The sequence below is a fragment of the Xiphias gladius genome, chromosome 18, assembly GCF_016859285.1.
Source record: "Xiphias gladius isolate SHS-SW01 ecotype Sanya breed wild chromosome 18, ASM1685928v1, whole genome shotgun sequence".
NCBI classification, from domain to species: domain Eukaryota; kingdom Metazoa; phylum Chordata; class Actinopteri; order Istiophoriformes; family Xiphiidae; genus Xiphias; species Xiphias gladius.
Window position 1 is genome coordinate 25,877,510 of NC_053417.1, and position 27,936 is coordinate 25,905,445.

At 47.2% G+C, this 27,936-nt stretch overlaps 1 protein-coding gene across 4 annotated transcripts; it reads left to right on the forward strand.

Annotated features, from left to right (window-relative positions):
• The first annotated feature begins 66 nt into the window (after positions 1-66).
• Positions 67-27,888, forward strand: src (v-src avian sarcoma (Schmidt-Ruppin A-2) viral oncogene homolog). Of its 4 annotated transcripts, none has more exons than XM_040152406.1 (13): positions 67-668; positions 17,680-17,948; positions 18,087-18,186; positions 19,275-19,292; positions 19,972-20,070; positions 21,193-21,296; positions 22,649-22,798; positions 22,955-23,110; positions 23,527-23,706; positions 24,172-24,248; positions 24,348-24,501; positions 24,984-25,115; positions 25,204-27,888. In XM_040152406.1, exons 2-13 carry the CDS (start codon positions 17,696-17,698, stop codon positions 25,410-25,412), a joined length of 1,632 nt encoding a protein of 543 aa, XP_040008340.1. In that variant the 5' UTR covers positions 67-668; positions 17,680-17,695; the 3' UTR covers positions 25,413-27,888. The 4 variants fall into 4 exon arrangements, with proteins under 4 accessions (XP_040008340.1, XP_040008341.1, XP_040008343.1 ...); XM_040152407.1 differs by having other exon boundaries at positions 18,090-18,186; XM_040152409.1 differs by lacking the exon at positions 19,275-19,292 and having other exon boundaries at positions 18,090-18,186.
• The last annotated feature ends 48 nt before the right edge of the window (positions 27,889-27,936 follow it).

Sequence of the window (27,936 nt, forward strand, 5' to 3'; positions counted from 1 at the left end):
ATAAATAAGCCCACACTGGGGCCACGTTTTGAAACGGCGCTCCCGGGATAGGAGGGGCTTCCGACGAGACGCCACCCGGCTAAATCACAGGTCAACTCTGCCCGAGAGAAGATCCCACCAATCGGGGTGGTTGCGCTGGGCTGGCGTCTCCTCCCCCCCCCCACCTCGCCGCCCCGATCATATCCCAGTGTTTTGGTCGTGACTCCGCTGTCCCTGCGCAGCGGCTGTCCGTCGGTCGCTGCCAACGCGAGAGACGCCAGGGGTTATATGTGCAAACGGACCGTCCGGACGTCCGGATCTCTCTGCTCCGATGCCGCTGATCTGGCCTACACGTGAATGAAGAAAAGAAAAAAAGGGGGGGGGAAAGAAGAAGAAGGTTTTTCTCGGCTTCGGAGGCTTTCCCCGTCATGACCTCACCGGGCCGCCCCTCCAGTTGAATGGGATCCCTCACCGCCTCATCGCCTCGCTGTCGCTCGCCGTGGCACCGACTGTCTCCGCTCCCGAGCCCCGGTTTTCTCTTCTCTTTTTTTTTTTCTTTCTTTCTTTCTTTCTTTTTTTTTGGGGGGGGGAGTCTCTCCGATCAGCTCATTGATGGTCTGACGCGAAATCCGCCCGTCTGATCGCCAGAGAAGAGACGACGCCGAATCTCCGGTAACCCGCGCGTCAGGGTGAGTAGCCGAAACTTGTTGTTTTAGCGCGGGTCGCTTCGGCGATGACAAGCGGACACACAACGGGGGGGGGGGGGTTCATTTAAAAATCCGGGTTTTGAGGGGTTTCATCTCGACAGTGCAGCGTGCCACTTGGTTGTCTGGAGACTGTTGTCGTGGGGGACATAAAAGTATCCAACCCAACATCCTAAACGGCCCGAATTTACGCTGAACTTCTTGCTCCGTGTGTAGGACGTTTGCCATTATAAAAATTGCAGGTCACACTGCAGCCTTGTCCCCCTCTGATTCACTACGGTCCCTGGTTGCAGCCACGCCAGCCCGAGAGACACAGCGGCAAAGGCGCAAAATGCAGTCGTGGATTTAGGGCTGCGTGCTGTACTCTACAGTCCCCCGTGGCCCGCAACACTTCTGGGAAGAGAAATGGCTCCGTGCGCGGAAAGCCCTCGCGGGACAAAACCGAAACTTGGCGGCCGGAGCTGCTCCAGAGTTTTCACGGGCGACCCGCTTGTACTTCGCATTTTCCCCCAGCCCGTGAGAGGGAGACGGTCGGCGGGGAGGAATGCTCCGTGTGCTTTTAACGGGACGCGCTCTGGACGCCACAGATTTTCCTTCCCAGGATCCCACACACTTTAAAACACACGGCCCTCATGTGTTTGGGATTAGTCTCTCCCACTCAACATGACTCAAAGGCCCAAATATTGACTCTAATGTGGTGGTAACTAATAATCCAGGAGACTCAGTCTGCAATGACCTCAGAGTAACTGTACAGTTGGTAGTTTACTGGGACGAGCCGTGTCCTTCAGCATAACAGATTCAGCCCGTCTCCGTCCACAGCGTCTGTGTCCTACCACTATGACCTTTCGGTGGGATGTGTACACTGTACACACCGGCCCCGGCCCTCGCCGGCCCGGCTGCTGATCCGGGGCGCAGCACCGCGTGACACTTCTGCTGTCGTGATAGTCGAGATATGACCCTTTCCACGACCCCCCCCACACACGCACACGCTTAAACCCGCTTTGCAGTGTGTTGCAGTGTGTGGCAGCTTTTCGACCTGCCTCACAGCTGAAAGATTGTGTATAAATCCACAAGTTGTTTTTTCTGTCTCAGTAATCCCTTCTGGAGTCTGAAACATTTCCCCGGAGACATATTTCAGAGACACGTCAGTGTTTTTTTTGTTGTTTTTTTTTGATGAAAATAAAATTGCTATTACATTTGATTATCAGTGGTGCATTAGACTAATCCTCCACAGATTTTGCCTGTTTTCCTGAAGGAATTAGGATGTTTGGTAGCAGAGAGGCGAAAACATATTATCCAGTGGATTCAATGTCCTTAAATTTCACATCGGGCCAGTGGCACACAAGCTGATGCTGGGGACGGGGCCCTGTTGCGTACACCACCCCACACGTTTTTGTCCTACATTCTCCCCCGGTCAATTCACGCGTCAAACGTGGTCCCCGAGGGGATTGATGCCAGGTCAAAATGCTGCCAGTTTCACCGGCTTATTAGCATATATTCAACACCAGGCGACGCAGCCAAGCAGTGAGTGTGAAGCGTTTCTCAGAGTGGTGCGACGTGGTTCATTGTACTTTCTAACTGCCAGATTTCAGGCTCCACTGAGGGAACCTAATGCTCCTTGGAATCCCATGAATGCCTTCTAGTGAAAGCTGTTGATGTTTATGTCAGCACCGATGAGATTGGTGGAAAGTGGCTCTTGAGGCTGAAATTCCTGCTAATTGGCAACGTGGCTGTGGACTGGCCCCTTTGTTCCCCCTTAGACTGGAGTGGTCTGTCTGTCAGGGTGATGCACTGGGCTTGGCATCAATGAGCTGCTTGTTTTCGGGGCCATCCGGCCCCGGAGAATCAGCGGCTTTGAGGCAAGACGCTTCCACGTTCAAGAATTGCCTTTGTGCACCTATCCAGAGGGAGGGAAAGGAACCGTGTAGGGGGGTGGTTTGTAGGGAGACTGTGTCTCAAGCACGCCGGCCGGGCATTTTGATAGCGGCGTGCGTATTTGCCTCTGCACTTAACTGCGCCGAAGTCAAACGAGCAGCCTCCATTAAGCGGACTCCACTGTAGCTTGGGAGTTTGCTGAGTTCATCATTTCATCCAGCGAGCGTCCCACTTTCCTTTAGGTCAGATGGGGATTCGTTGGCATTGAGCATGGAGGAACGTATTGTAATTGTTTATGATATCATAAAGAGGAACGGGCTTGCTGGCCAGACAGACAGAAGTAAGAAGAAGGGGCAGACAAATTGCATGAAGGCGGATGTCAGCAGGCGAGTCGGGGCTCCAGTGGTAGTAGCTGTAGTGGTAATGCGCCACTTCTTTGTTTAAATAACACGCTGTTCCCTTTTGGCTTCGGAGTACTTAACAAACAAAACACTTGTCTGATGCCAGCCTCAACCCCTCCTCAGTTAGCAAACGAGATGTGCGATATACTCCAAAGGGAGAGAGAGTGCGAGGGACTGTACGCACGAAAGCGGGGCATGAGATTTGTGATGGCTTCCTGCTGACAAATGCCTTTGAATTTTTCATGTGGCAGACACTAAACTTCTGTCGCTCTGGCCCAGATTTTGGAGCTAATTAGTGCCCAGCGACGTTCAAGGACATACGGTTGAGCACGGGAATGCCAGTGCCACCTGTTCCACCGCTCTTTCGCTCTGTCTCGTGTCTCTCACACCCTGTCAGGCTTTATCTGTGTATCCCTCTCAGTTAAGGCTTTGTGTGTCAATGGCCTAGTTTTGCGTCAGTCATCGTGGTCTTCTTTTCCGCGCATTCTTTTCCAGCTATTAACTTAAAGGTTGTCTGCTTCACTTCCATGCAAATTCGACCTTAAAGCCCACGCTGCCGTGTGTCACTACCTGAATTAGTGACCACGGGAGAGAAATGGATGTTCCACAACGTTCCATGAGACCACAAAGCTGTCCATTGCACGCAGTGAAGGCAGATGAATGATAAGGAGGCCGAACTGAAGCGCTCTGACATATCTCTCCAAGCTCTATGTCAGAGGGGCCTGTGCTTAGTGGCCAATTCAATGAAGTATCTGATAGTGGTTTGATACAGACAAACAGAGGAGGGCTTGTGTCCTCCCAGGATCCCGGGCCACTTCCTGTCCCTCTGCCCTGGGAATGGGCCAGGGTGACCGAGGCCATGCGTGTCCACTCAATCCACCCACTGTTGCCTCTGTGGAAAAGCGATCACTCTCACACCCTCATTCCCATCGCTCCGTGCACGTTTCTTGTGACAGGAAAAGCGTCTTTGGCATTTAGAGAGATGCCTCTATGTGTGGCTTTGTGTAGGCGCAGCTGTGCGGGCCCGGCCAGGATGATAAGATGCTGGGGAAGAGCGCATGCCGCTCTCCCCGCTCTCAAAAAACCGCGAGGCTCTCCGTCCTCTGAGAATCGCCCCCATATATGTTGACACGGGGGTTTTTCATGCGGATCGTGTACTGGCAGATGATGGCCGGCCCCGTCGAACTCAACCCTCTGGCCCAGGCAGCTTTTAATAATGTGACCAAAACCAGATAACACGGGTAAGTTTGTGTGGAATTTTTCGAGACAGTATCTGCATTAAGGGATGTGGGCACACAATATGATTTTGGTTCCTTTCACTGAGTCACGTGACGCATTGAGAAGCAGTATCAGAATGACGAGTGAATGGACGGAAATTTCCCCGAAGATAATTACTACTGTACTTACCACAGTTGTGTCACTACACAAATGACTTTTTTTTTTTTTTTTAGAACTGAATCAGTCGATTTTAATCAGCTTTTCAAACGACCTAAAATTAAACTGCAGCTATTATGGTCCTTGATTCCTTTTTTAAGTCATTTCTTTTCAAGCAAAAATGCCATTACCTACTTCCAGCTCCTCACTTGTCAGGATTCTCTCCCCTTTCTCTGTCTTACGTAATAGTACACTGAATATCTTTGGGTTTTGGACTGTCGGTTTCCAGCAAACAAGCTATTTGAAAAGAGGGAAGTGTGGGGCTGAAGAAATCACGGTTGGCCTTTTTTAAGTTTTTATAGAACAAACGATTAATCGAGAAAACAATTGGTAGATCACTGCATAAGGAAAATAATCATTAGTTGCAGCCTTACATGCAAGTAGTTGGGACTCCTGGTCTTGCATCTATATTAAGGGTGCAACAAGTAACGCTTTTGCTGTGTCGTTTCACAGAACGACCATAATATATCTGTAGGAGGTTGCTAAACAACACCAATGACTCACTCATTACTTTACCAAGTGCTGTAATTTCTCACTCTCAAGTTTGGCTTTTCAGCTCACAGCCTGTTGTGGAGCAACAATTCTGCTCTCGCTGGTGTTGGATTTTTAGCTGGACTGGTGAACAATGAGCTACTGTACTATTATTCCCGCATTGTTTTAATAATGATATACACGTGTCTCCTCTTTCCTCTTTACATTACCTTTTGTGGTGGGTCACCTCAGTGAGCTCTAATCTGACAATGTGGCCGGCAAACCGTCACCAGTGACCCGTCAGCGTGTGCGACAGAGGTTGTAGGAAGTGCGATACCCTGGTGTCACCCCTTTGTGTCCTGATGTGAGTGCGGATAAGATAAAAAAGCGGGGTCATCTTTGTCTTTCCCACCAGGGGCAGCTTAGTGAACCCGTCCCTCTGTGCCTTATGAAAGCTCCAACCAAAACCACCAACTTTCTGCCCGCCGCCAACAGCCTCGCAGACAGCGTCTCGTTCGCTGCTTCACCGTCACGCCGAGTGGCATTTGAATATTGAAATCAGGGCCCGCTGAACAAAGGGGTGGTTCAAAAGACATGGAGGAAATCACTCCAGTGTTGGGGGCCATGTCCTCCAATCTGTTATGGAAATGTCATGGCAGGGAGCAGTTATGTTTTGATGATGAAGCGTGACATGGGCACATTTTAAAATTTTAATGACCAACCCCGGTGGGTGTTTCTGCTCCTCTGCTGCTCTTATTTGTCTATCTCCAAGGAAGCAGGGGCCCAATACTAGGATCTTTGTGTCTTGTTGTCAGTTTGAATTCAGCCAAAGCAGGTATAGAAATGTCGAAACTGAACGCTTTTTTTATGCATCTGCACGTGAGCACAGAGGCTGTGCTGTTCCCCTGCTCTTAAAATGTCTTGCAGGATTCGTTGACCCTTTCTTTTTCACACCTAAATATTCTGTGTAGTCAGTGCAGACAGCCTCTGTCATTGTTAAAGGATAAATATTTTTTAAATGGCAATGGAGATGTTGGAGACACTGAAATGCTAGAATCAGCTAATGATCAGCCGCAGCATATGACGCTCTCACTATGCAGTTAGTTTTGTGTTGACGATCAACACAGTCTGGTCCAGAGCTTTTCCATGGCAGGACGAACAGCCACAGTGTGTGTTGAGACCTCGACTCGCATTCTTGTTCTTCCACTGTGAGAAACTTGGCTGCTTGATGCTGCGTTCCCTTTCCCCGACAGACGGTAAAGGGAATGCGTTGGGGTGGGTGGCGCATGTGTTGCTCGGGGCAGCCTATGCATCTGAACGTCCCGCGCGGATGGTTGTCTCTACCTGCTCCCTGTACATTCCTGCTTTGGGCTGTGTGAGCGGGAGAGGAGTTGAAACTCGCCTCGTCCATCGCTGCATTCCTCAGCCATGACTGGGCTCGGTCGCACGTCTGCAACAAACCTGGGAATGCTACGATACAGACACGCACACCTGGCTCACGTTCTCATATTCGAACATGTTTACATAGTTATGTTTAGTGTCGCTATAAACTATCGGTCAAAAATCCCAAACCAGCTCCATGGGGGTTTACGTCTGTAGACTGTGCTGGTCTCCCATCATTTGAAACCAACGCCTGGTTCTTTTCTTCTTCTTTTCTAATGTTGTGGGTCATTCTCTTGCTGTAGGATGAACCCCTGACCAACCAGTCTGTCTTCCTTTATGACTTTCCTCTCCTTCCTTTTGTCTTTTTCTTGCCAATATGATAGAAATATACAGTACTACCTCCTGCAGTACAGTATTATGCGTCCTAATAATGTGGCAGAGGGTGTAGTAACGCAGTGTGATCCAACGTTGCCTTTGTACAGACAGGTACGGCACAGCGGGTTTGTAAGTAACACGTGGGTTCCTTACAAGCCCCGGTGTTACTTGGGTGTGTAAGGAATTGTTCACATCAACTTTCAAGGCTTTATTTACTTCCACTGCTGCTTCATCCCTGAAAATTTTATGACTCTGAAATTTACATTATTTTTCAGTTTTTGCTGAACTAAACCTTCAACTGCTTAAATTTCAGTAAAAACTGGGGGAAAAAAGTAATAATGATACATTTTATTTATATAGCACTTATCAAAATCAGCAGTTTCAAAGGGCTTTTATAATGGGGATCATCTAAACCTTTTGACCGGTGTATATACTGTCATCCAGAATTTACTGTTTTATTGAATTTGCAGAACTGCTCCTCCGCACGCGCATGTGTGTGTGTGTGTCTATACATGTATATGTATGTGTGTATGTATGTGTGTATGTATATATGTATATATATCTCTCTCCCCTGGGGTAGGCTTTAGATTTCAGAGCTGCACGGATTTCTCAGAATGCCTGGCTGTGCTGATGAGGAGTTAAACGGTGAAAGCCCCAGGTTACCGGAGCACGAGGCATATGGGAGTCTCTGTAGACTCGAGCAGATCAAATGCGGCCTCTTTGAGTTCACTGTAGGCGACATATAGCTACTCTGAAGCATTAAAAATAGGCCTATATGATATTCCAGTCCCCTCTGAAGTGCTTTTTGATGCTGCATCTCTAATATCTCTGAAATAGCGTTAACCGTTCAAAGAGTTCTGAGCCCCTCACTTTTCTTGTGTCAGATATTTCTCTCAGAAGGGAATGTCTCCCCACCTCTTTGAGTTGACTACCAGTTCACTAATATTTGGCAAGCAGAAGAATGATGTTTTTCCTCCTCGTTTGACGTACTGTACGACTGACACATCCGAGGAATTGAAATCCTTTATTTCCACCATTTCCTGAAAGAATTGGAGAGAGAATGGGGGGAGGGGGGGTTGTACACTGAATGTGAGAGAATAAGACTGGGGGGGGTGCTGAATGTGTGAGAGAATAAGACGGGGGGGGGGGGGGTACACTGAATGGGAGAGAATAAGACTTGGGGAGGATGGGGGGGGCAAAGCCCCTGAGGATAATCTTTTTCTTCTCTTCACTTCCTCAATCTCGCTCCCTCTCTCTCTTCTCCATTTCTTGTTTGAACACATGACCACAGCTCATCAGTCTCAGTTCACATAATGACCATATTTAGATGAGAGCAGCAGAGGAGGGGTGCAGGAGAGAGAGAGAGAGAGAGAGAAAAAGGATATGATGCTGAAGCCCAGAAGCAACACAACCTGGATGTAAGTCAAGAACAGTAGAGCAGATTTCAGCAGTACAGTAGTAAACCATTCTGTCTATTCTTGGCATTTAATACCCCACAAAGGAACAATAAGTGGATTGTCACACCACCAACACAATATAGTGAACACCCGCGGGTCCCTTCACCACAGCCGCAGTGCCGTGCGTGCCGCAGATCCTTCAAATCTCCCAGTTTTTTTTCAGGAGAGGTAGCTGCCGCCGCCGTTGGATGCGTGTCTGTATCCATCACAGGGGACGAGGGAACAGCTGGGAGAACTTGGGCCATAAAACAGGGCGTGTGTTTTAGCATTCATTTGCTCACAATTGGTTAATGTGCCGTATGACATGACGCTTTTTCCTCCTTGTATACATGAAACTGTAAAATGTTGCACCGGTAACTATTGGTAAATGTACTGGAATTGATTTTTGCTATTTTGTTTTATCAAACCTGATGAGCCAAGCAGAGGGAATTAAAGTGATGTCCTCTCTCATCTAAGCTGTTCCCGTCACACCCAGTCTATGAAGGTTAGTCAAAGGTCTCCGTTAAATGAAGGTGAAAGTATGCACTGTCTTTTCCAGTTCTAGACCCAGAGAGCTACGTTCAAAGATAGCATAGTGACTGGGGTTTCGAGAATCTCGGAGGTTAAGGGTTTCAAAGCAGGACACGACTTACTGGCGCATTTGATGATGTTTTGTTTCATCCGAAGTGATTGTACGGCGCAGATGGTACAGGTACAGTCTCTTTCTCTTAATGACTCGGCTTAGATATATGTCACGTGACTGGACAGGTCTGAGCTCTAGATGTGTCCCAGAGTGACGTGGCTTCTTCTCCAATTTTAATCACAGCGCTGCCCATGGAATGGGGAAGTGCTGGGCTCGAGTGCTGCCCCGTGGGCTTTGAAATAACGTCGGGGATGGAGTGGAAGGAGAAGACGGAAGGTGGAAAGGAGCAGGAGATTGGGCTCTGGAGATGAATTAAAATTATGGGGGAAAAGGTCTCGGTAGAGTCCGTATTTCTTCTAGTTCTCTTAAAGGAATAGTTTTACATTAAATTCTATTAATGTAAAGGCTGAAACCCAGCTGGTTAGCAGTTAGCTAAGCATAAAGACCGGAAATGGGGGGGGGGGCTAGCCTGACTCTGTCCAAAGGTAACTAAACCCGCCTACCAGCACCTCTAAAGCTCACTAATATAACACGTTACGTAAGAGATATATACGAGATGTAACATGTCAATGAGTGAGCTTTAGAAATGCTGGTAGGCAGACTTTGTTGCTTTCAGCCAGAGCCAGGCTAGCTGTTTTCCCTTGTTTATGCTAAGGTAAGCTAATCAGATGTTGGGTGTAGCCTTATATTGAAAAGACATATATATATGAGTGGTATCGATTATCATCTAACTCTTGACAAGAAAACTAAGTTAATTGTATTTCCCTAAATGTCAGACTATTCCTTTAACAGACAAGCCAACAGATCACCTCATCTAAAATGGCCCAGATATTTTCTTACTGAGCCGCAATCCCAAAATAATTTGATGTATGTCATACTCAGATTAGGAGCAGGGGATAACAAAATCCATGAACCTACAGTGGGTGCCAGCCGTGTTTGTTGTTTGGAACTGGACGAAAAAAATTCCCCTGTAAGCACGGGGTTTAAGAGAGAGTGGCCAGCTGCTCAGCTCTATGAGCCCAGAGAAGTCATACGATTTTTGAGGTCGGGTTGGCTGTGGCGCTTGGCAAACAAAAGGTGATCTCAAACACTGCAGGTCGCTTTTTTAGCAAAAAAAATACCGGTGGTGAGAAATGTGCGCGCGCACGTACACGCACACGCACACACACCAGCATACACACACACACACACACACACACACACAAGCACACAGTGAAAGGGATAAGGGCTCATAGTTTCTTATCCTATTATAGAAGCCAAAGCACTGCAGGCTCCTCAGAGGCTGGGAAAATGGGTAAACACAATGTTTTTATGGGAATCTTCGTATGGTAAAACCAAAAGAATCATAACGGAAGAAATTTTTTCAGGTGATCTCACTTCTCTCTTTCTCTGCCCCCCCCCCCTGTTTCTCCCAAATGTTTTCAGGAAGTGACAGATATCCCACATAATTTAGGGAGATGGAGCCCTGCTAATCTTGCCTTTTCCTTCATCAGATAGGCATGCAGTGTTCTCTGAGTGTTTTGGCCCAGAAAGTGTGTGTACAACTATCTGCGCGCTGCAGTTTGTTGGTTTGTGGAATGCTTGGAATCGCCTCCATGGCAACGGCCGGGCTGTGTGTTTGTGTGTGTGTGTGCGTGTGTGTGTATGGAGCGGTAAATATTGACTTCACCACCTCCCCATCCCTGTGTCTGTCCGTGACGGGAGCACAGGAGGGGGATCGGTACACACGCTTTATCCAGGACTAAGCAAAGTCCTGCCATCGGGGGCGTGTGTTTACCTTCAGACCTCCAAACACGGAGGAGTTTTCTGGGTCTGAGTGGTGCACAGTTAGGCTCAGCGTGCACTTACAATAAAAAAGTAGGTGAAATGCCAGCAGCTTTATGACACTCTCTCTGCCGCGTTGCTTCATCTTAGCTCTTTGTAACGACCAAACTAAAGGGTAACAAAATGGGACGTGTGGATGAATAGTAGTCAGTCGCAGAAACCTTACTGGGGAGAAATACTACTGTGCACATCAAAGCATCCATTTCCTCTGTTCATGTTTGTTGGTGGAGAAGTGAAACAAGATGACATACACCCACTGCTTGCTGAGAGCCAGGAACAAGCCCACCTGTTGTGGTACATGGTGAATATTAAGTTACTTAATCAAACTGTGTGACTTTGACTAGGTAGTGTCAGTGGAGATTCCTTTTGCTGTTTTCCCATTGCAGATGGATTTGTTGAGACAGGATAAGAGAAATGCTTGGAGGACTAGCAGCAGCAGCAGCAGCAGCAGCAGTAGAAGTGGTTTGACGGGTCTATCCTGTCTTGTCACTGCAGCAACCCGTGTTGTTTGCAGGCCCCAGATGGAATGTCATCACGGCGTTTGGCGAATACGATTAGGGAATAGATGTTGATAATCTGGGCAGAACGAGCGGGGCTGGATTACGCTGCGACTGGTGGCTGCCGAAGCAGGAGCCAAAGCCTCCCCATTTTCCCCTCCCCATAGTAATTACATAGAGAGCATTAAGATGAAGGAACGTATTCACCAGGCTGACATCGGGATCACATGCACTCATTCACACAGGCAAAGACACGTGCATGCATTCCCCGCAGACACGCACGCATACTTCCCCTCCCCTGAGCTAAATCAGTTGCCGTTGTATGTAAAACCCTTTTGCAATGAGGTTGTACTCAGTCAAGTGTGAGCATGTTTGCACTATTATAATTTTGACTATGAATACAGCCTGTCTGTTTGTCCATAGTACAAATGCACGTGTGCACACACGCACACACACAGTCACACACATGCCATTTTAAACGTTTGATGTCTGCTTATGCAAATTCATAAAAAAAGGATGTTATCTCCCCACAATCTGGTACCTGTTGTTCGCTCAGCTAGAAGGAAAGAGGGTGTGCAGACGAAGCCTATGGAGACTAAATGTTAATCTGTCTGCTGTATGTTGTGCAAGACGTGTCTGGCATATCGTATCAGGATCATATCACCTGGCTTCTCTGCTTTTACCTGGCCAGGATCAGGGCGTCCGTGTCAGTGACTGAGCATGGAATGCAGTCACTCATCACCACTGCTGGTCTGCTGAGGTGCACCACTTACAAAGCCAATTTATTTATTTCTTGTTTAAAAAAAATAAGGTTTTATAAGCGTGGTAGGGTTAGCATCAGATCACTAAAGTGTTCAGCAGCTAGCAGCTATAAACGGATTCGCATTCCTGCATGTTAAATTTTTGGTTTTCATCATCTCTAAACTAGTCGCAATAACTTTGAGTCACTGCTAAATAGACACAAACCCAGTCGGGAGCATTGCAGAGTTAGCATCAGGTCAATAAAATGTTCAGCATCCAGTAGCTTGGACCTCGAATTTACTTCAGATTCCTGCGTATCAAAATTTAGGTCTAAATTGCTGTCGTCTCTTAAGTAGTCAATGTAACTTTGAGTTGCTACAAATAGCTGACAGTAAGTCTTGCAAACAAAGTTCAAACAAAATATGAAATGACCCTCGACATAAAGTACTGCCTTGCAAAGGCAGAGAGAGGTAGCCTACATATACTGACACTGAGAGAGGTTTTTGAAGTCCGTAGGCTCTTAGCCAAACCGTGGAGCAGATGTGTTGTAAAACCTTAATTTTTTTGCACTTTTAGGCTGGCTATGGTTGTCAGTCTTTAAGAAAACCTAAAAAGGCACTTTGATGCAGTCTGTTTTGGTTAACCTAAAGGCAAACGCGAATGCAAGTTTCATCGGCCTTCTTGTCCATTTAAACTAACGAGCCCGTTTAATTAATCTGTGTGATTTAAAGGTAGTTTTGCCACATCAAACCATGTCAATTCCACTAGTCAGACGCCGCAGAGAGGGCAGTTACTGCTTCTCTGCTAAGCTAGGCCAGACTAGTTTATGTTTCCCCTTTCCCTGCATACTGATTAGATTAAGCTACTGCCTCATTTATGTGGTAACAAACCCAGTTGCTAAGATGTTGGAGCATCAAAATAGATTTTTCAATTGCAAGGAAACAGGAAAAAGGTTTGTATATTAGCATTAGCTAAGGTTATCTCACTAGCTACCTAGCTGGGCTGCAGTCGCTGGAGTTTGGTTTTAACCTCTGTTTTCTAGGTCTTGCAAACGTAATATTTGGATGCCATAATCCTTTTTAAATGGTAAAGCACGTGTCGTATTCTCATCTTAACCTAGTCTTGACCAAATATGTAGTCAGCGCATTTTGGCATTGTAACTTCTTTAATCTCAGGCGATGAGCAATGAGTTGAAACGATGAAGAAATGACAGGGCGATTTGACACAAAACTAAACCAGCACCAAGCGTAAGTGTCATGTCAGTAGCTAATTTCTGACAAAAAAGTATGATAGAAACTTGTAATGCTAAGGTCGTGATTAAAGAAACAAGACAGGCAGGTTTTTTTTCCGTTTTGAACTCACAGCTGCACAGTTTTCTGTAGGTATTTCATCTTTCCCAGGTGGCGTGCCAGAAAAAAGGGCTTTCTAGCTAATCCCACGTTGCTTGCCCTCAGTGATCAATCATCGAAGGTGAATGGAGAGAAAGGAAAACACTTATTATACTGGAACACTTGTTATTCCTACAGCGTGACAACAATACAAAGCGTAAATACAACATTTTCATTGTAGCAATGATAGCGTTACAGCAAAAGCTTAATTGTGACCTTTAATCTGTTGCCTGAGGCATTAGAGGCTCCGGTCTTTGTAGTGAAGGTAGATTGTCAGAACATGCCCCGTCCAAGTGTTAGGCCTACAGCAGACAGCACTGCGAGGTAGAAGTGAGGCATCCGCGGTAGCTGTCATCGCAAACCCACGAGTCCTAACTCGCCTGTTCGCGTAGCAGAGTTTCGGTGTCTCCCTCAGTATTACTCTGAGTTTGCTTCAGCCTCGTACGGGGAAATCTCTCATTAAGACTGCATACAGAACATCTGAAGCAGGCTTGTTCAATTTTGATGTTCATGACTGTTTGATCCTTCCCAAAAGATGAAAAGATTTTTTTATGAAATGAGCCAGAGCACAGTGGAGTTCATTATATAAAGCCTGTGTTGTCGGGGGAAATGGACCGGTGTCACGATCCTAACCCTGACAAAGACTCCATCGGTGAATGGCACCACCTCCTTCCTATTATTTCAATGAGAGGACACCATTCAGAGTTTGTAATTATTTTCTTTTTATATGAAATCAAAAAGGCAAGCAAAACAGGGATATGGGGCATCCTGTGAGGGGGGGAAACAACCCCAGCAGCAATATTAAAAGACTGTTCCCATTTACCAAAAGCCCAGGAGACTTAAAGGATTTGGAATTCATTGCCAGATCTTATGCATAATTAAGCAAATCCCCCACCCACCTACCCAGCCACACCCCCGCCCTGCCGGAGGGATTTTCATGCAGCTCTGCCTCTCAGACGGTAGGTGCTTGTTACAGTGCCTCGGTACTATTAGGCCAGAATCAGGCTCTCATTATCGTTAGATACTGCAGATGATACAAACACAGGCACGATTCCACATGCTCTCCTGCAAAACATTACATTGTTTGGCTTCATGACTTCCTTCATTTCCATATTTCCTACTGGCTGTTAGAGCTAAAACACGCAAGGATCTGGCAGCCTGCGAGCCACAGGCCACTTCTGTGTCTTGTTTGTGCCGCCTGCTGTGAGCTGACAAAAGATGGCTTTGTTGGAAACTGAGTGTGAAGAAAGGCCCGAGACTCTCGTAATGCTCGGTTTAATGTTTTTGTGGTTCGGTCTTCCCTTTCCGGGAGTTTTCCGTGTATATGTCTGGGTACAGAGTCTGGCTCCGAGTGTTAGGACACTGTCGGCCAAAGGAACCAAGTCTTATTCGACTTGAAAATGCGTAAGGGGATAAAATGGGTTTCTTTCATTTGTCCACCGCATCAGATGCCATGTCACACGCGCAGGTGCTGTCCTATGAGCACATTCAGCGTATCAGCATAAGTCAACATTATTGAGGAAGCGTCTGTTCACATAATATGTTATTTAAGCACTATCTGAGTTATCTCGCTGAGGCGACATCTCTTGAGTGAAAGCATTATCTGTGTGGATCGGGGGAAGGCTTTTAACCCCCTACAGACCGCGGAGGAGAGAGGTAGCGTCTCTGCCGAGCTCTGCGTCAAATGGTTTATTAACCATGCAACCAGCCTGCTCGGGAAAAAAAAAAAAAAAAACACACAAAGAGAAACTCCCCGAGCCATCCGTCATCTTTGTGTCTGCTCTCTCGTGTCTGTGTATGTTAACCTGCCTGCACTGTTACACTTACTGGGATGCGACCCCTTTATGCAGACATGCCCTGGGGGGGAGATATCGACTGCCCGGCCCCATTGACCCCGCTTCACTTCCTCGCCCTCCTCCCCCAACTCGCCCATTCGTGGTGCCAACCAAAAATGAACCCCCATGTTATCCCCCCCCCCTCCTTCCTTGCTTCTCTCCCCATCTCTCCTCCTTGCTGCCTGTTTCTGTCTGTTTTCGCATTTACTTCTGCACTGCATCACTGCTCCCCCGGACGAGCTCACATGTGCACTCACTGCACATCCATAGGAATCTCCTGAGCTGACTGAAAACGCAGCAGTAAACCCTAGTCTCCGGCGTTGCCTCCGCGCCCCCTCGCCTGGCAGATAGCCATTGTGTTGAAAAGTGCAGGGAGGAGGAACCGAGCTAGCATCCAAAAAGACCGACAAGAGCCAGTGACAGCTTCACTACTTCCCCTTGTGTGGTTAGCGAACTGTGCTCTTCTTTGTGCATCACATTTTCCACCATATGTCACTGCATCGCTCTGACGGCAAGCATGCCTGCTAGCCTGTGTATTGGAGCCGGTCTCCTGTTTAGGATTACACTCTTTGCTTGTGAATGAAACTGGGCTCGCTCCAGTGTTAGATCCAACAGATGTACGGCCCTGGGGGGGGGGTGGATCTCAGCAGAGGGCAGAGTAGCCTGACACTCGCCAGCGTCCACTCTCGTCCGCTTATGAGAAGGGCTCCCAAGCCACCCACCTTATTGTTTTCTGTAAATTAGCATTTCCTAGTGGACTCCCTGTGGCTATATCTATCTATGATAGCAAGAGCTAGAGTCCCTAAATTATCCTGGGCTTAGTGTAATGATTTTGCTGCACTAAGCTGCGATTAGAGCTACTTCATGAGCCTGAGTAGGCGGGGGAAGCTTCAGAAATGAAGAGGCGCAGAGGAACGCCACAACAGGCCAAAGATGCCCTCTTGACCTTGGCCTGTTCTCATCAGGTCTTGGCACGGTATCTTAAATAGCGCCCACTACTGGAAACGCACTGATGTTGACAACGGTTGTAACTGATTCCTTTTTAGTCTATCTGGAACCGCTTCACCGATACTGCTTTACAGTGAGCAACGTGAACAAATAAAAAAGGCTGTGTTCAAGTTGTGTGCAGTTAATTGCTCCACGGGGACCAAGTAAACAGCTGCAATATAGTGTTGCACCTAATGATTCATTATCAATTAATCTGTTGACTATTTTTACCATTAAAGCCGGTGAACGGTGTCACGTGCCGTTATGAAACCGGAGACAATTATAACCGGACTCTGCGGTTTTCCTCAGCCCTCTGGAGTGTTTTAGCAGCTTTCAGTGCAACGGGTTGGTTTCCCCGGGCAGAGATTTAATGTTTTGGGTCCCTCTCGCGTCTGTCACGAGCCTTGTTTCCAGACGCAGCAGGGAGCGGTATTCAGCAAACAAACTCCGATAAACCCAATGTTCCCTACCTCCCCGGCACCAAACGGCAGACCCCACAAAGCCGGTAAGCGTGCATTCTGCCGCTAAAGAGCCAAATGTTTCCCTCAGGAGAATGTGGAGATTAAAAAAGTTTAAAGGGGAAAGAGTAGCGGACTGACATTTGTCAGGTGATCGTGTTCCATGTCTGCTGAATATGTAAATGAGCAAGTGTTTGCTAATGCATTCAACACAGCAACTTTATAAGGTGATGTTGGGTTTACATTGTGTTCTGTTCCCCCAAATGGCCAAAAAAAAAAGCAATTAATGTTGCTTTAACAGATTATTTGTTTAGTTTATAAAATGTATTCAAAGGTTAAAAAGTAATGAAAAATGTTCATCACAATTTGACGTCTCCAGTTTGCTTATAATGTCCAACCAACAATCTAAAACCCACAGAGTTCAATTTACAATGATGTAAAGTAAAAAAAATTCTCAAAAATTGAGAAGCTAGAACCATTGAATGTTTGGCATGTTGTACTCGATAAATGACACAAACAATGAATTGATTATCAAAAATCGCTCCCGATTAAGTTTCTTTTGATCGAACAAACGATGTAGCACTACTGCAAAGATGAAAAGCCCCCGCAGTGTGTGGTTCCCGCATAATGTTTGAAGTGACGTGGATGCGAATAGGGTTTGGTGGTAGCTTTACTAAATAAATAAGCTCACTCATCTTTAAGTCATCAGTGTGAATAAAGCCAAAAGAACGACTATGACACCATAAAATGGTGGAGCATTTCGCCGTCTGTGCATCTGTGTCTGACACATGTGCGTGCAGGAATGTGTGACATGTCTGCTGTGTGCGCGCGCACGTTTGTTTGTGTGTGTGTGTGTGTGTGTGTGTGTGTGTGTGTGTGTGTGTGTGTGTGTGTGTGTGTGTGTGTGTGTGTGTGCGCGCGTGCGCTCTGCTGGTGGCAGTGTGGTGAAATGGATCTCGTGTCTGCCTTGAAACTGAAGACTGGCAGCTGCTCCACTGTCCGTAGGGAAGTTTTGCCTCATGAATTCTACATAACGGTGTGTCTCGGTGGACTTAAGAGCCACGGTCTCCAGTCCATCTCTGGTTTCTGCATCTGGCCTTGCGGCAGAATGCAATCTCAGAAAATGACACAAGAAAACAAGTCTATCTGATGCAAAATCATGATGTAATTTCTTGAAATGTAATTTTAATTAAGTCCCTTCTTCATCTGCGGTCTCACGGCCTTTTTTTTTTTTCTCTGTCCTTGAAGGGCACAGGCCGTGGCCATGGGGGGATCCAAGAGCAAGCCCAAGGATGCGGGCCAGCGAACCCGCAGCCTGGATGGCAACCTCAGCTCCGGAGGAGGGGCTGGTGGCCTCCACCTCAACTCCAATCAACAGTCCTTAACGCCCAGCCGTAGCCCTGCTCTGGATGGAGGTCTCGGCGGCAGTCAGTCCATGGCCAATAACGCAGAGCTGGCCCTGTTTGGAGGCGTGGACAATAACAGCGTCACCTCTCCTAACAGAATCACACTGGCAGGTGAGAACCTCAGCTCAGTGCCTTGAGTCTTCAGTTTTTCCATCGAGCGGTTCGTTGTGTGGGCTGTCTTTAACTGTACGTCCTGTATGCACCGTATGCGGTTTCTCTGATAAAAGCCAAACTTTCTTGTGCCACCAGGAGGTGTGACGACCTTCGTGGCGTTGTACGACTATGAGTCTCGAACAGCCTCAGATCTGTCTTTCAGGAAGGGCGAACGCCTTCAGATAGTCAACAACACGTAAGGGAAATACATTAACAATCACACACCCCTTTTTTTTCTTTTTTTTTTTGTTCTATATAATCTCTGTCTCCTCTGTCACCTCCCTCACACACACCTGAGCACAAATAAACTCAAGAACAGTCCAATATGGCTTTTTTTCATACACGTACGCCGTGCGAATGATGCAGAGCAGCTGCATATAGACGCCTCCGCAGATGTTACTGCTCGGTTGTCTGACTGGCTGCTCTGCTCTCCCGAAACGCCACTTGCCGTCTCTCTGAAACCTCCCATTACCATGGGAACGCCCCGGCGAGGCTTGATTTTTTTTTTTTTTTTGTGTCAACTGACGCGTTTCCGCCCGAATGTTGCTTCGTTCAGAAAAGGCTCCGCCGACGCCGACTGCACCTCATCGCTCGCTCGGCCTCAGTAAGCACGCATGTTTACTGCCACGTGTTATTCCCGGGACTGCGAGACCCAGCTACTCATTGCAAACCTCGCCTGTTTACGGGGAGGCGTGCTGGTTTTCAAAATAGGGGCTTGCTCTAAGAATCGGTAGAGGTGCAGTGAACCATACACCACAGTGCTGCGACCCCCGGTTCTGCTTGCCTACTAAACAACAAACTACTGACCTAGAGGGCAGGAGCTGAGGGTAATGGTGGATCCTCGTAGCATCTGGCCCCTTTAAGACAAAGACCTGGATCATTGTTGGGTCAAGTACACCCAGAGTCCATGAACCGACTCTAAGATAATTTAACAGGTTGTCACGGTTCAGATTTGTCCGGTTAAATGTAATGATACAGCCATGCACAGTGACCTGATAGGCCTGTGTTATGATAATATTGTGCTCCCTGCGTGTTTTTCTCTTAAACCCCTTTTTTACCACATTGTTGTTCCGCCATCATCTCCAAGTTATGTGTTTGGTTTAAATATTTTAGATTCCTAGCCTCATCAGATGAACTATATTGGTCGTTTTATGAGTCTGTTCTGCCACTGCTCATAACATGCTCTCTGTATTTCTCTAACCCCCTTCTTTTTTGTTCACTACTTCCCCTTTCATCACTCTCTTCCATTTCTCCGTCACAAACCATCACATTTTTTTCTTACAGGAGGAAGGTCAACTGCAGGTTTGTGAAGCTTCTCTGGAATTGTATTTGAATGTGCCGTTTGTGTGCCTGTGTGTATGTATCACCTAAAAGCATATACTTTTGCACTGTAATAATACTTTGCTAGAAAAAAAAAGGGCACAAACCAAATAACTCTGCCTATGCCCCATAGTCCCTTAGTACAGTAGGGGAGTTGGTGCGAAGCCTTGCAGCGCTATAACCGATTCAGGTCAACTGGAGGTAATCCATGTTAAAAAATCATAATTTTTACATTTTTCTCAGTGAACCTAGTGCTGCAAAGCTACAGCAGCTCGCTCCCTGATAAAGTCTAAGATACAAGCACCATTTTTTTCCCTGTTGTCATACCCACATGAATGCATGTTTGTTAGTAATTACATAACTTCCAAGTATCTTTTTTTTTTTTTTTTAACAGTAGTCACACTTGGGCTTATATTTATCAAGCTTCTCCAGGAGCCCAGAGCTCAGTTACTGTAAGAGCTACTCACTCGATTTGGATTATTGTAGCGATTTCACTCCAAAGCACCAACTGGACGTTAGGCCCAAATCACTCTGTCTATACTCTGAGACACTTGATAAAAAAAACCGGCCCCTAAAAGCCACGCGGACTCGGTTCATGTGAGTTGCCGGCTGTGTGATGAGCCTCTGTGAAGCTGTGCGTGTTATCGTTTCATCGTTGCAGAGAAGGGGACTGGTGGCTGGCACGCTCCCTGACCACCGGAGAGAGCGGTTATATCCCCAGCAATTATGTGGCTCCATCCGACTCCATCCAGGCAGAAGAGTAAACCCTTTCATTTTTTTTTCTTGCTCTGTCTCTTTTATCTGTTTTTCACCAAGTGCCTGGAAGAATTAACACTCAAATGTTGGATTTTTAAGAATTTTCTATCTTTTTGTCTCTATGCCAATTTGAAATGAGCTCTTATTCAGTTTTTGTTTTTGTTTTTTTTTTGTTTTTTTTGCTGAGAATTAGATGAGAAGATCAGAAAAGATCTCACAGTTTATATGGAGCTATAGCCAGCAGTCAGTTCACTCGACATAAAGACTTGAAACAGGGGGGGAAACAGCTAGCCCGGCCCGACCCGGCCCACATATAACCAGATCCAGCTACCAGCACCTCTGAAGCTCACGAACTCAAACGCTATATCTCATCCGTTTAATTAATACGAAAGCTGACGCAGAAAAACGACAGTTTGTGCTTTTTCGGGGGATTATGTGCGGGACTGTTATTTGGCTGGCTACAGTAACTTCCTAGAGTCTCAGCTGGATGTCTGGCAACCTCACTGTGACAACAAGACTCCTGGAAGTCGCTGCGCCCTGCCGAGAAATAGTCCTGCACATAAACCCCCCCTGCTGGTGGGCCGATTTTTATTTTTTTATTTTTTACTTTTTGGACAGACACAGGCAAGCTGTTTCTCTCCGTTTCCAGCCTTTATGCTACGATGAGCTAACCAACTGCCGTAGCTTCATGTTCACCGTCTAAACCTCAGCAGGGAGGCAGATTAGTGAGATTTGCCAAAATGCGGAAGTTTTCCTTTGAATGACTGTCCTCTGCTCTACTCTAACCTTTACATGCTGACCTGCTTGCTTATGTAATAAAACCCACAAACTAACTTTTTGTAACCCCTCCATTTCTCACCTCTGCCCCCTGCTCCAACCAGTCATCTCAGACTGACCCTGGAGTCCAGGTAAGCAGCTGTTGTAATGTGGGCATTAGTTAGCGTTGCACCCGGGTTGGCTCATGCAAAGCTAGGATTTGACTTTCTGAAAACTAAAAAGCAACAACTCACCCTCGCTTCGTCATTCCTTCTCTTCCACCCACATATATCTTCTTCCCTTCCTCAACCTGCTCCCATGTGTCCCTTGTTTGTTTGTTTGTTTGTTGTTTTCCTCTCCCCATCACCAGGTGGTACTTTGGCAAAATCACACGCCGCGACTCTGAGAGGCTGCTGCTAAGTTTAGAGAACAGGAGAGGGACTTTCCTGGTGAGAGAGAGCGAGACCACCAAAGGTAAGTGACCCTTACCCAAAGAAGCGAACCCATCATTAACTCGGCCTCTCTAGACCGTGGGGCTGTTCAGACCTCGGTGCTGCTTGAGTCCCGACCCAAATGGGTCCATAGCGCTGGGTTTCGGGAAAACCTGCCGAATGTTGAGCGTTGGCCCGGACGGAGTGTTAGTCCCGTTCACCTACTTCAGGGGGTTTTGTGGAAAAACTCCACTGCCTTGCAAATGGGCGACAGGGAAACAAAAGTGAAAACACACCCAACCTGGGAAAACAAGACGTAATTATTTAGTCTATAGCACTGATCAACAATCCTACCCAAAGAAAAAGTTCTGTCCTGGAAATTTGTTAAAAAAACAAACCACAAAAACCCAGACTTGCCGCTACCTTATTTTTACAGCACCGATTAACAGCGCTCCTTCAAATGTAGTAGTGTGTTGGTTTTTTTTTTTTTTTAGTGTTTCTTCGTGTTCTTTTTTTTTTTTTTTTTTTTTTATGAACTTGTAAAATGTTCAGATCTCAACGTGAGGCGCGGTTTGAATTCCGTGACATGCCTCACAAACAATGCGCCGAGGGAGAAGAAAGCGAATTCCTCCGAGCAGCGAGACTCGGCACCCCGCCGGTCGCCCTCCTCCCCACTGCGCCGCGCCAGTGCTCTGCCAGTGTGGGTACGGAAGAGAGAGAGATGGGGGGGGGGTCGGACGCGACGCCCGCAGGACTCGGTCTAGAGAGAGCTCTGATGGGCAGCCGCCCTCTGCCGCAGCAGACACAGTACCCCCCCCCCGTTTGAATCTCTAGCTCCGCGTCTTCGTGTGTGATGTGCGTGCGCACGCACCTCGCCGGATTCCCATAACGGAATATGTGTGTGTGTGTGTGTGTGTGTAAGCGCCGCGTGGAATGAGAAAGGGGGACAAGGTTTTGGGGGGCGGGGGGTGGTGGAAGTCGAGGATCTGGGTGAGCCAGACAGAATTAGGTCGATGTGGAGCTGAGGCTGAGGACTGTACAACCAGGGGGCATATCACTCAGTTCAAACAATAAGAGATGGGGGGGGGGCAACGCCCGGGACTGCCCCGTGAGTCAGACTGGGGTTTGCTTTATTTTCCCCCCTTGACTGACGCTGCCCTCTGGTGGTTTTATAAGCGAATTGTCTCCATAAAAAAAAATTACCATCTGATTTCTCTTTTCATCCACGCCAGCGGTTTTTTTTTGTCACAGTTTCAATTTGCCCCCGGTTCTTCCGCGACATCGCGTCGCATCCAAACCAATACACCCTGGTCCGGGCAACGCGAACCCGGACGCTGCCGTGGCGCGTTCCCCTTCGGGGCCACGCGTCGTCACACTTGCCGTCAATCTTTCCAGGTGCCTACTGTCTGTCCGTGCTGGACTACGACAACACCAAAGGGCTGAACGTGAAGCACTACAAGATCCGGAAGCTGGACAGCGGAGGCTTCTACATCACGTCGCGCACGCAGTTCGGGGCCCTGCAGCAGCTCGTCAATCACTACCGCAGTGAGTTCACGGCATGTGCAGTGCCTCTGTTTTGCTTTTGTCCATGAATAGCGACTGGTCCATTTTGTGTTTGTCAAGTCTGCGATGAAGGAGGGAAGCTGGATGCCGCGCTTTGTGTTTTAACCGCCTGCCCCCGTCTTCACTTGTGTCCCCCAGAGCATGCCGATGGGCTGTGTCACAGTCTAACAGACATTTGTCCTGTACTGAAGCCTCAGACACAGGGCCTGGCCAAGGATGCCTGGGAGATCCCCAGAGAGTCCCTCCGCCTTGACCTCAAGCTCGGGCAGGGCTGCTTTGGAGAGGTCTGGATGGGTAAGCCTTGTTTTGGCCTCTCTCTTGAACCTCCAGCCCCCCCTAAAAAAAAAAAAAAAAAAAGACAACAGAAAGTGCTTTCGCAGCTGGAGATGTTCTCGTTCCTCACTCAGAAACAAAGTCCACCGATGACCAAAAGTGCATTGGATTTAATCCTGTTTTTATCGTAGTTGATGACTGACATTCCCCATCTTGTAAGGAAAATACCGTGTATCGTGGTCCAGGTTACTGTGCCCAATTTTTCTCCAACTGTTTCATCCCTCGCTTTACAGTAGATGTCTTTTGTGATATGGGATTATAAGGATGTCAAGGGGAAAGCCAATGTTCCGTTGGCAGGATAATTCATGGAGTTCATTCATTCATCCATCGAGCTGTGGCAAATCAATACTGATGACGGTTTTTTTTTTTTTTTCCAGGAACATGGAACGGTACAACGCGCGTGGCGATCAAGACCTTGAAGCCCGGCACCATGTCCCCCGAGGCGTTCCTCCAGGAAGCTCAGGTCATGAAGAAGCTGAGACACGAAAAGCTGGTCCAGCTCTACGCGGTGGTATCCGAGGAGCCGATCTACATCGTCACTGAGTACATGGGGCAAGGTCGGCATGGACTGACGGTTGTTTTTTTTCCTTCAGGCCACCGTGGCATAGTTAAAACGGTATTTGAGTGGATGTGAAGATTAGTGCTGATGTTCCTGGGCAGTGACAGGCGGACAGCGCCGGCTTCTCCTGTTAGGTTGAGGTAAACCTGCTGAGTGGCGGCTGGAGACCAGGTGAAATGCTGCAAACCTGCAAGACCGGAACGATTTGTTTACGAAGGGAGCCGATCATTCAAGCCGAGCTTCGATGCGTTTACTGCCTGCAAAGATATCTGGAAAACGCAACGTTATATCTAATCACAACAAATGGAAAAACAATCTTTTATTAAATTGACGTCATTATTTATGTACAAAAGTAGAAGAATTTTCTAATTTTAAAAAATTTTCTTTTCAGTATAAGTTGTTTTTTGTTTTCTTTTAATATAACATTATCATATTAACCTGCACTATGTGTCGCTGCCTACAGGCAGCCTACTGGATTTCCTGAAAGGTGACATGGGCAAGATGCTCCGCCTCCCCCAACTGGTGGACATGGCCTCACAGGTCAGCAAAAATACAGTGGTTTGCCTCTGTATCACTGAAGTCCGTTGGAAAAAATATATCTGGGGTGTCTTCAATCACACAACACTGCCTCTTTCTCAGATTGCTTCGGGGATGGCCTATGTGGAGAGGATGAACTATGTGCACAGAGACCTCAGGGCTGCCAACATCCTGGTGGGAGATAACCTGGTTTGCAAGGTGGCCGATTTTGGCCTGGCGCGCCTCATTGAGGATAACGAATACACCGCCAGGCAAGGTAAGACCACGGGAGGGCGCAAGTTAGCTCACGGCGTTTGACTTATTTACACCGCTTCTCCGTGTAGCGCTGTGCTACGGGGGCCGTTTCACCTCGTCTCTCAGAGGGACGCCATGTCCTTCGGTGACCCCGCATCACAGGTCACGGTGGTTTGGGTGTCTCGTTGTGAGCAGCTCAACCAAAGAGTTGTCCGATTTAAGGGATTTTTATAGACCCGAAGAGGCGAAAGGAAAAAAAAAAACGTTAAGAATTGGAAAAAACTTTGAAAAGATGTGTGATTTTGCGAAACAGGAGCAAATATTTTTATCTTTCTCATGCCTCTTGTCATCCTGTGACCCCTCAGATTTGGGAACCACTGAAGTAGCCTCTGTGGTTATAAGGCGTCACAGCTCAGGAAACTTTATGCAGTTGATGTGATTATTTTTTTCAATGTCTCGATGCGGGCTACATCGATCTAATTCTGACCTGCTAACCTTTTCCAGGGGCCAAGTTTCCCATCAAGTGGACAGCTCCTGAGGCCGCTCTGTACGGACGCTTCACCATTAAATCTGACGTCTGGTCATTCGGGATCCTGCTGACTGAACTGGCCACCAAAGGCCGAGTGCCCTATCCAGGCAAGGCTGATTTTTCATTGTTCCATCAGCGCAAAGGTTTTCTTAGTCTGTGTTCCCGACATCTCATCTCTTTTTTTTGCCCTCCCAGGTATGGTGAACCGGGAGGTGCTCGACCAGGTAGAGCGTGGTTACAGGATGCCGTGCCCAGCAGAGTGCCCGGAATCCCTGCACGAGCTGATGCTGACCTGCTGGAGGAAAGAGCCCGAGGAGAGGCCCACCTTCGAGTACCTGCAGGGCTTCCTGGAGGATTACTTCACCTCCACAGAGCCTCAGTACCAACCGGGGGAGAACCTGTAACCGGGCCGAACACGGATATGTGCATGCGTCATGCATGCGCAAAACCGAGCATGTGCATCCGCTTTAGAGTGCATGGACAAAGTATGTGTGAGGGTATGTGTGTGCAGCATAACGGGGCAGAAAGCCGACAGCAATCTTGGGTACAATCAGTAACTCTCTGACATCGGGGATCGTCAGTGGGACATCGAAACAATCAACAATCCCTCTTCAGCTCCTGCCTCTTTCCGAGGTCATCGTCACACCCGCCGCCATGTCAGATAAGAGGGACTGGTTTCAAAGGAAGGGACTAAACTGTGGTATTATTTTTGTTTGTTTGTTTGTTTGTTATACAGTGCTTTGTTTGTCAATCAAATCAACACTCTATACAGCAAAGCAGGTTTTGCTACCTTCTTTGCGTTTGTAAGGTGCCCCCATGATATAAACACCCCCGACACCCCTCTTGCATTAATCCACCCGACTGATGCTGTAGTTTGCCAGCTCCAACGCTGCGAATGGCACCAGACAACCAGGCACGAAAGGCCGCGTATGGGCCAAACGCGGGAGTCCAGAGAATGAACTCGGGATACAACTGTTGTCCTGCTGAAAGTGCCGCTACGGGATGTCTGTTTTTTTTTTTTAACTACATTTAATTTGCAACACACTTTGTGTCGGACTCAGAATTTGTTTTTTCCATTTTGCCCCTCGAGAAGCAACCGTTTGGGATGTACAATAAATTTCCAGGATACTGCAGATCCTAATTTTTTTTGTTAAATTTTGTTATTAGACCTGGATCAACTGGAAATTTTTCTGGTCAACATTTTTACTTTCTAACCATGCTCCCCCTGCTCCCCCAAGCTTCTCTCGACCGCTGCGAGGCTCTGAATGAGCGAGTGAGTGAGTGTTCTCGCCCGCCAGCTGGACGAAATTGGTTTTTACCGCTGTGACCAACATACAGCTCAACACAAAGACGAGGCGAGGCAGCGTTTGTCTCTCTATTTTCTTACAAACAAAATGCTACTGATCACTGACGGTCATCTCAGGATGGAGAAGACTACGATTCTGCTGCAAGGATTTTTGTGCCAATGAAAATCTTCTTTTTTTTTTTTTTTGTACTCTCTTAAAAGTGTATTTTACTACGCTGAACGTTTCTTACCACGGAGTCTGAGTTGCGTAAGCAGAGGACGCGTTGCTCTTCTCAAAGGACAATCCACTGTTTCGAGATCCTGCACCCGTGTACGGCAGCAAGTGGCTCAACGCCATGGTCTCGAGGCGTCGACGGGCCTTTGGGGACTGAAATTAAAACCAGGTGGATTTTTCTTCCACGCCTCCTCTCAGTCCTGACGTTCATCAGTAGCGAAGATTCCTATTTTTAATCAGCCTCAGTGCTTCCCTGATTGGTGCATCTGTGAGCACAATCTTACACTGGAGATGCTATGTTTCTGTTGTGGTTATGCCTTCCTCCAGCCTGCAGGGGACAGACCAGAAAGCTTTCCCATAAACAGCATGTATAGCAAATTAATTGGCATCTTGAAACTCAATTGTAAATATCCTTAATGGTAATTTTTTTTTTTTTTTTTTTTGTATATATCACCTTTTATAATTTATTCCTTTTAAAATAACCCAATTGTTTATTTTGCCCTCAGCATCATCTTTCAAACTTTAATGTTTATGGAACTTTAAAGGGTTAAATAACATCCAACAGTAATGATATTAAATAAATATATATTCTAGAAACACTTTTACATTACAGTATGTTTTTTGTGCATGTATTTCTGTGAAACCTATCTTGGTTGTACATTGTCAATATGACTGACGGGACTGGTGAGCTAGCTCCGTATTCCCTGACTCGCCTTTTTTGGAAGAAAATCTCGTTTTGTTTTTTTTTCCCCGTCTCGCTGGGATGCCGATCGTCTGCCCAGCGTCGCTCCTTCACACAAAGCAATCAAAGCCTCGAGATGTTTACAATCGCGACGGTCTTCAGAAACACGTCCGGGCCGCCTCGGAGCTCGGTAAAAGAGCAGGTAATCAATCGAGCACGGTGCCGTTTTTCTGTGCCGCCATCCTCCGCGGCTTCCACGATCGGTCGACATTTATGATCGGCCTCTCCGGCTTGGATTTCCCCAAAGCAGTTCCGATTACCGTTAAATAGCTCCGAGTGCAGTCAGGTCGCCCGGCATCGCGCCCCCCCCTTCTTTTTCCAGACCGGCGTCAGGGAGAGTTAATGAGCAGAAAGGTGGGAAAGGGTGGGTCATGTTGTCTGTACGCAGCCTTGCTTACAAGCCAAGGACATTTCCTGTGGGGTTCCGTGGGTCTCCTTTCTGACTATGCAGATATTTTTCAAATCTGTCCTATTACCACGTATACTCTTTTTTTTCCCTACCGTATTCAATGGGAATTTTCAGAATAAAAGCTCTTTGTTAAATCCTACTGAATACTGTTCAAATTTGAAAAGTTTGTTTGAATAAAATTTGTATATTGCCAGCTGTTTTCTGTCTTGTTTACAGAAACACCCGTTCACGCCCTTCACAATCAGGAAGCAGTCGGT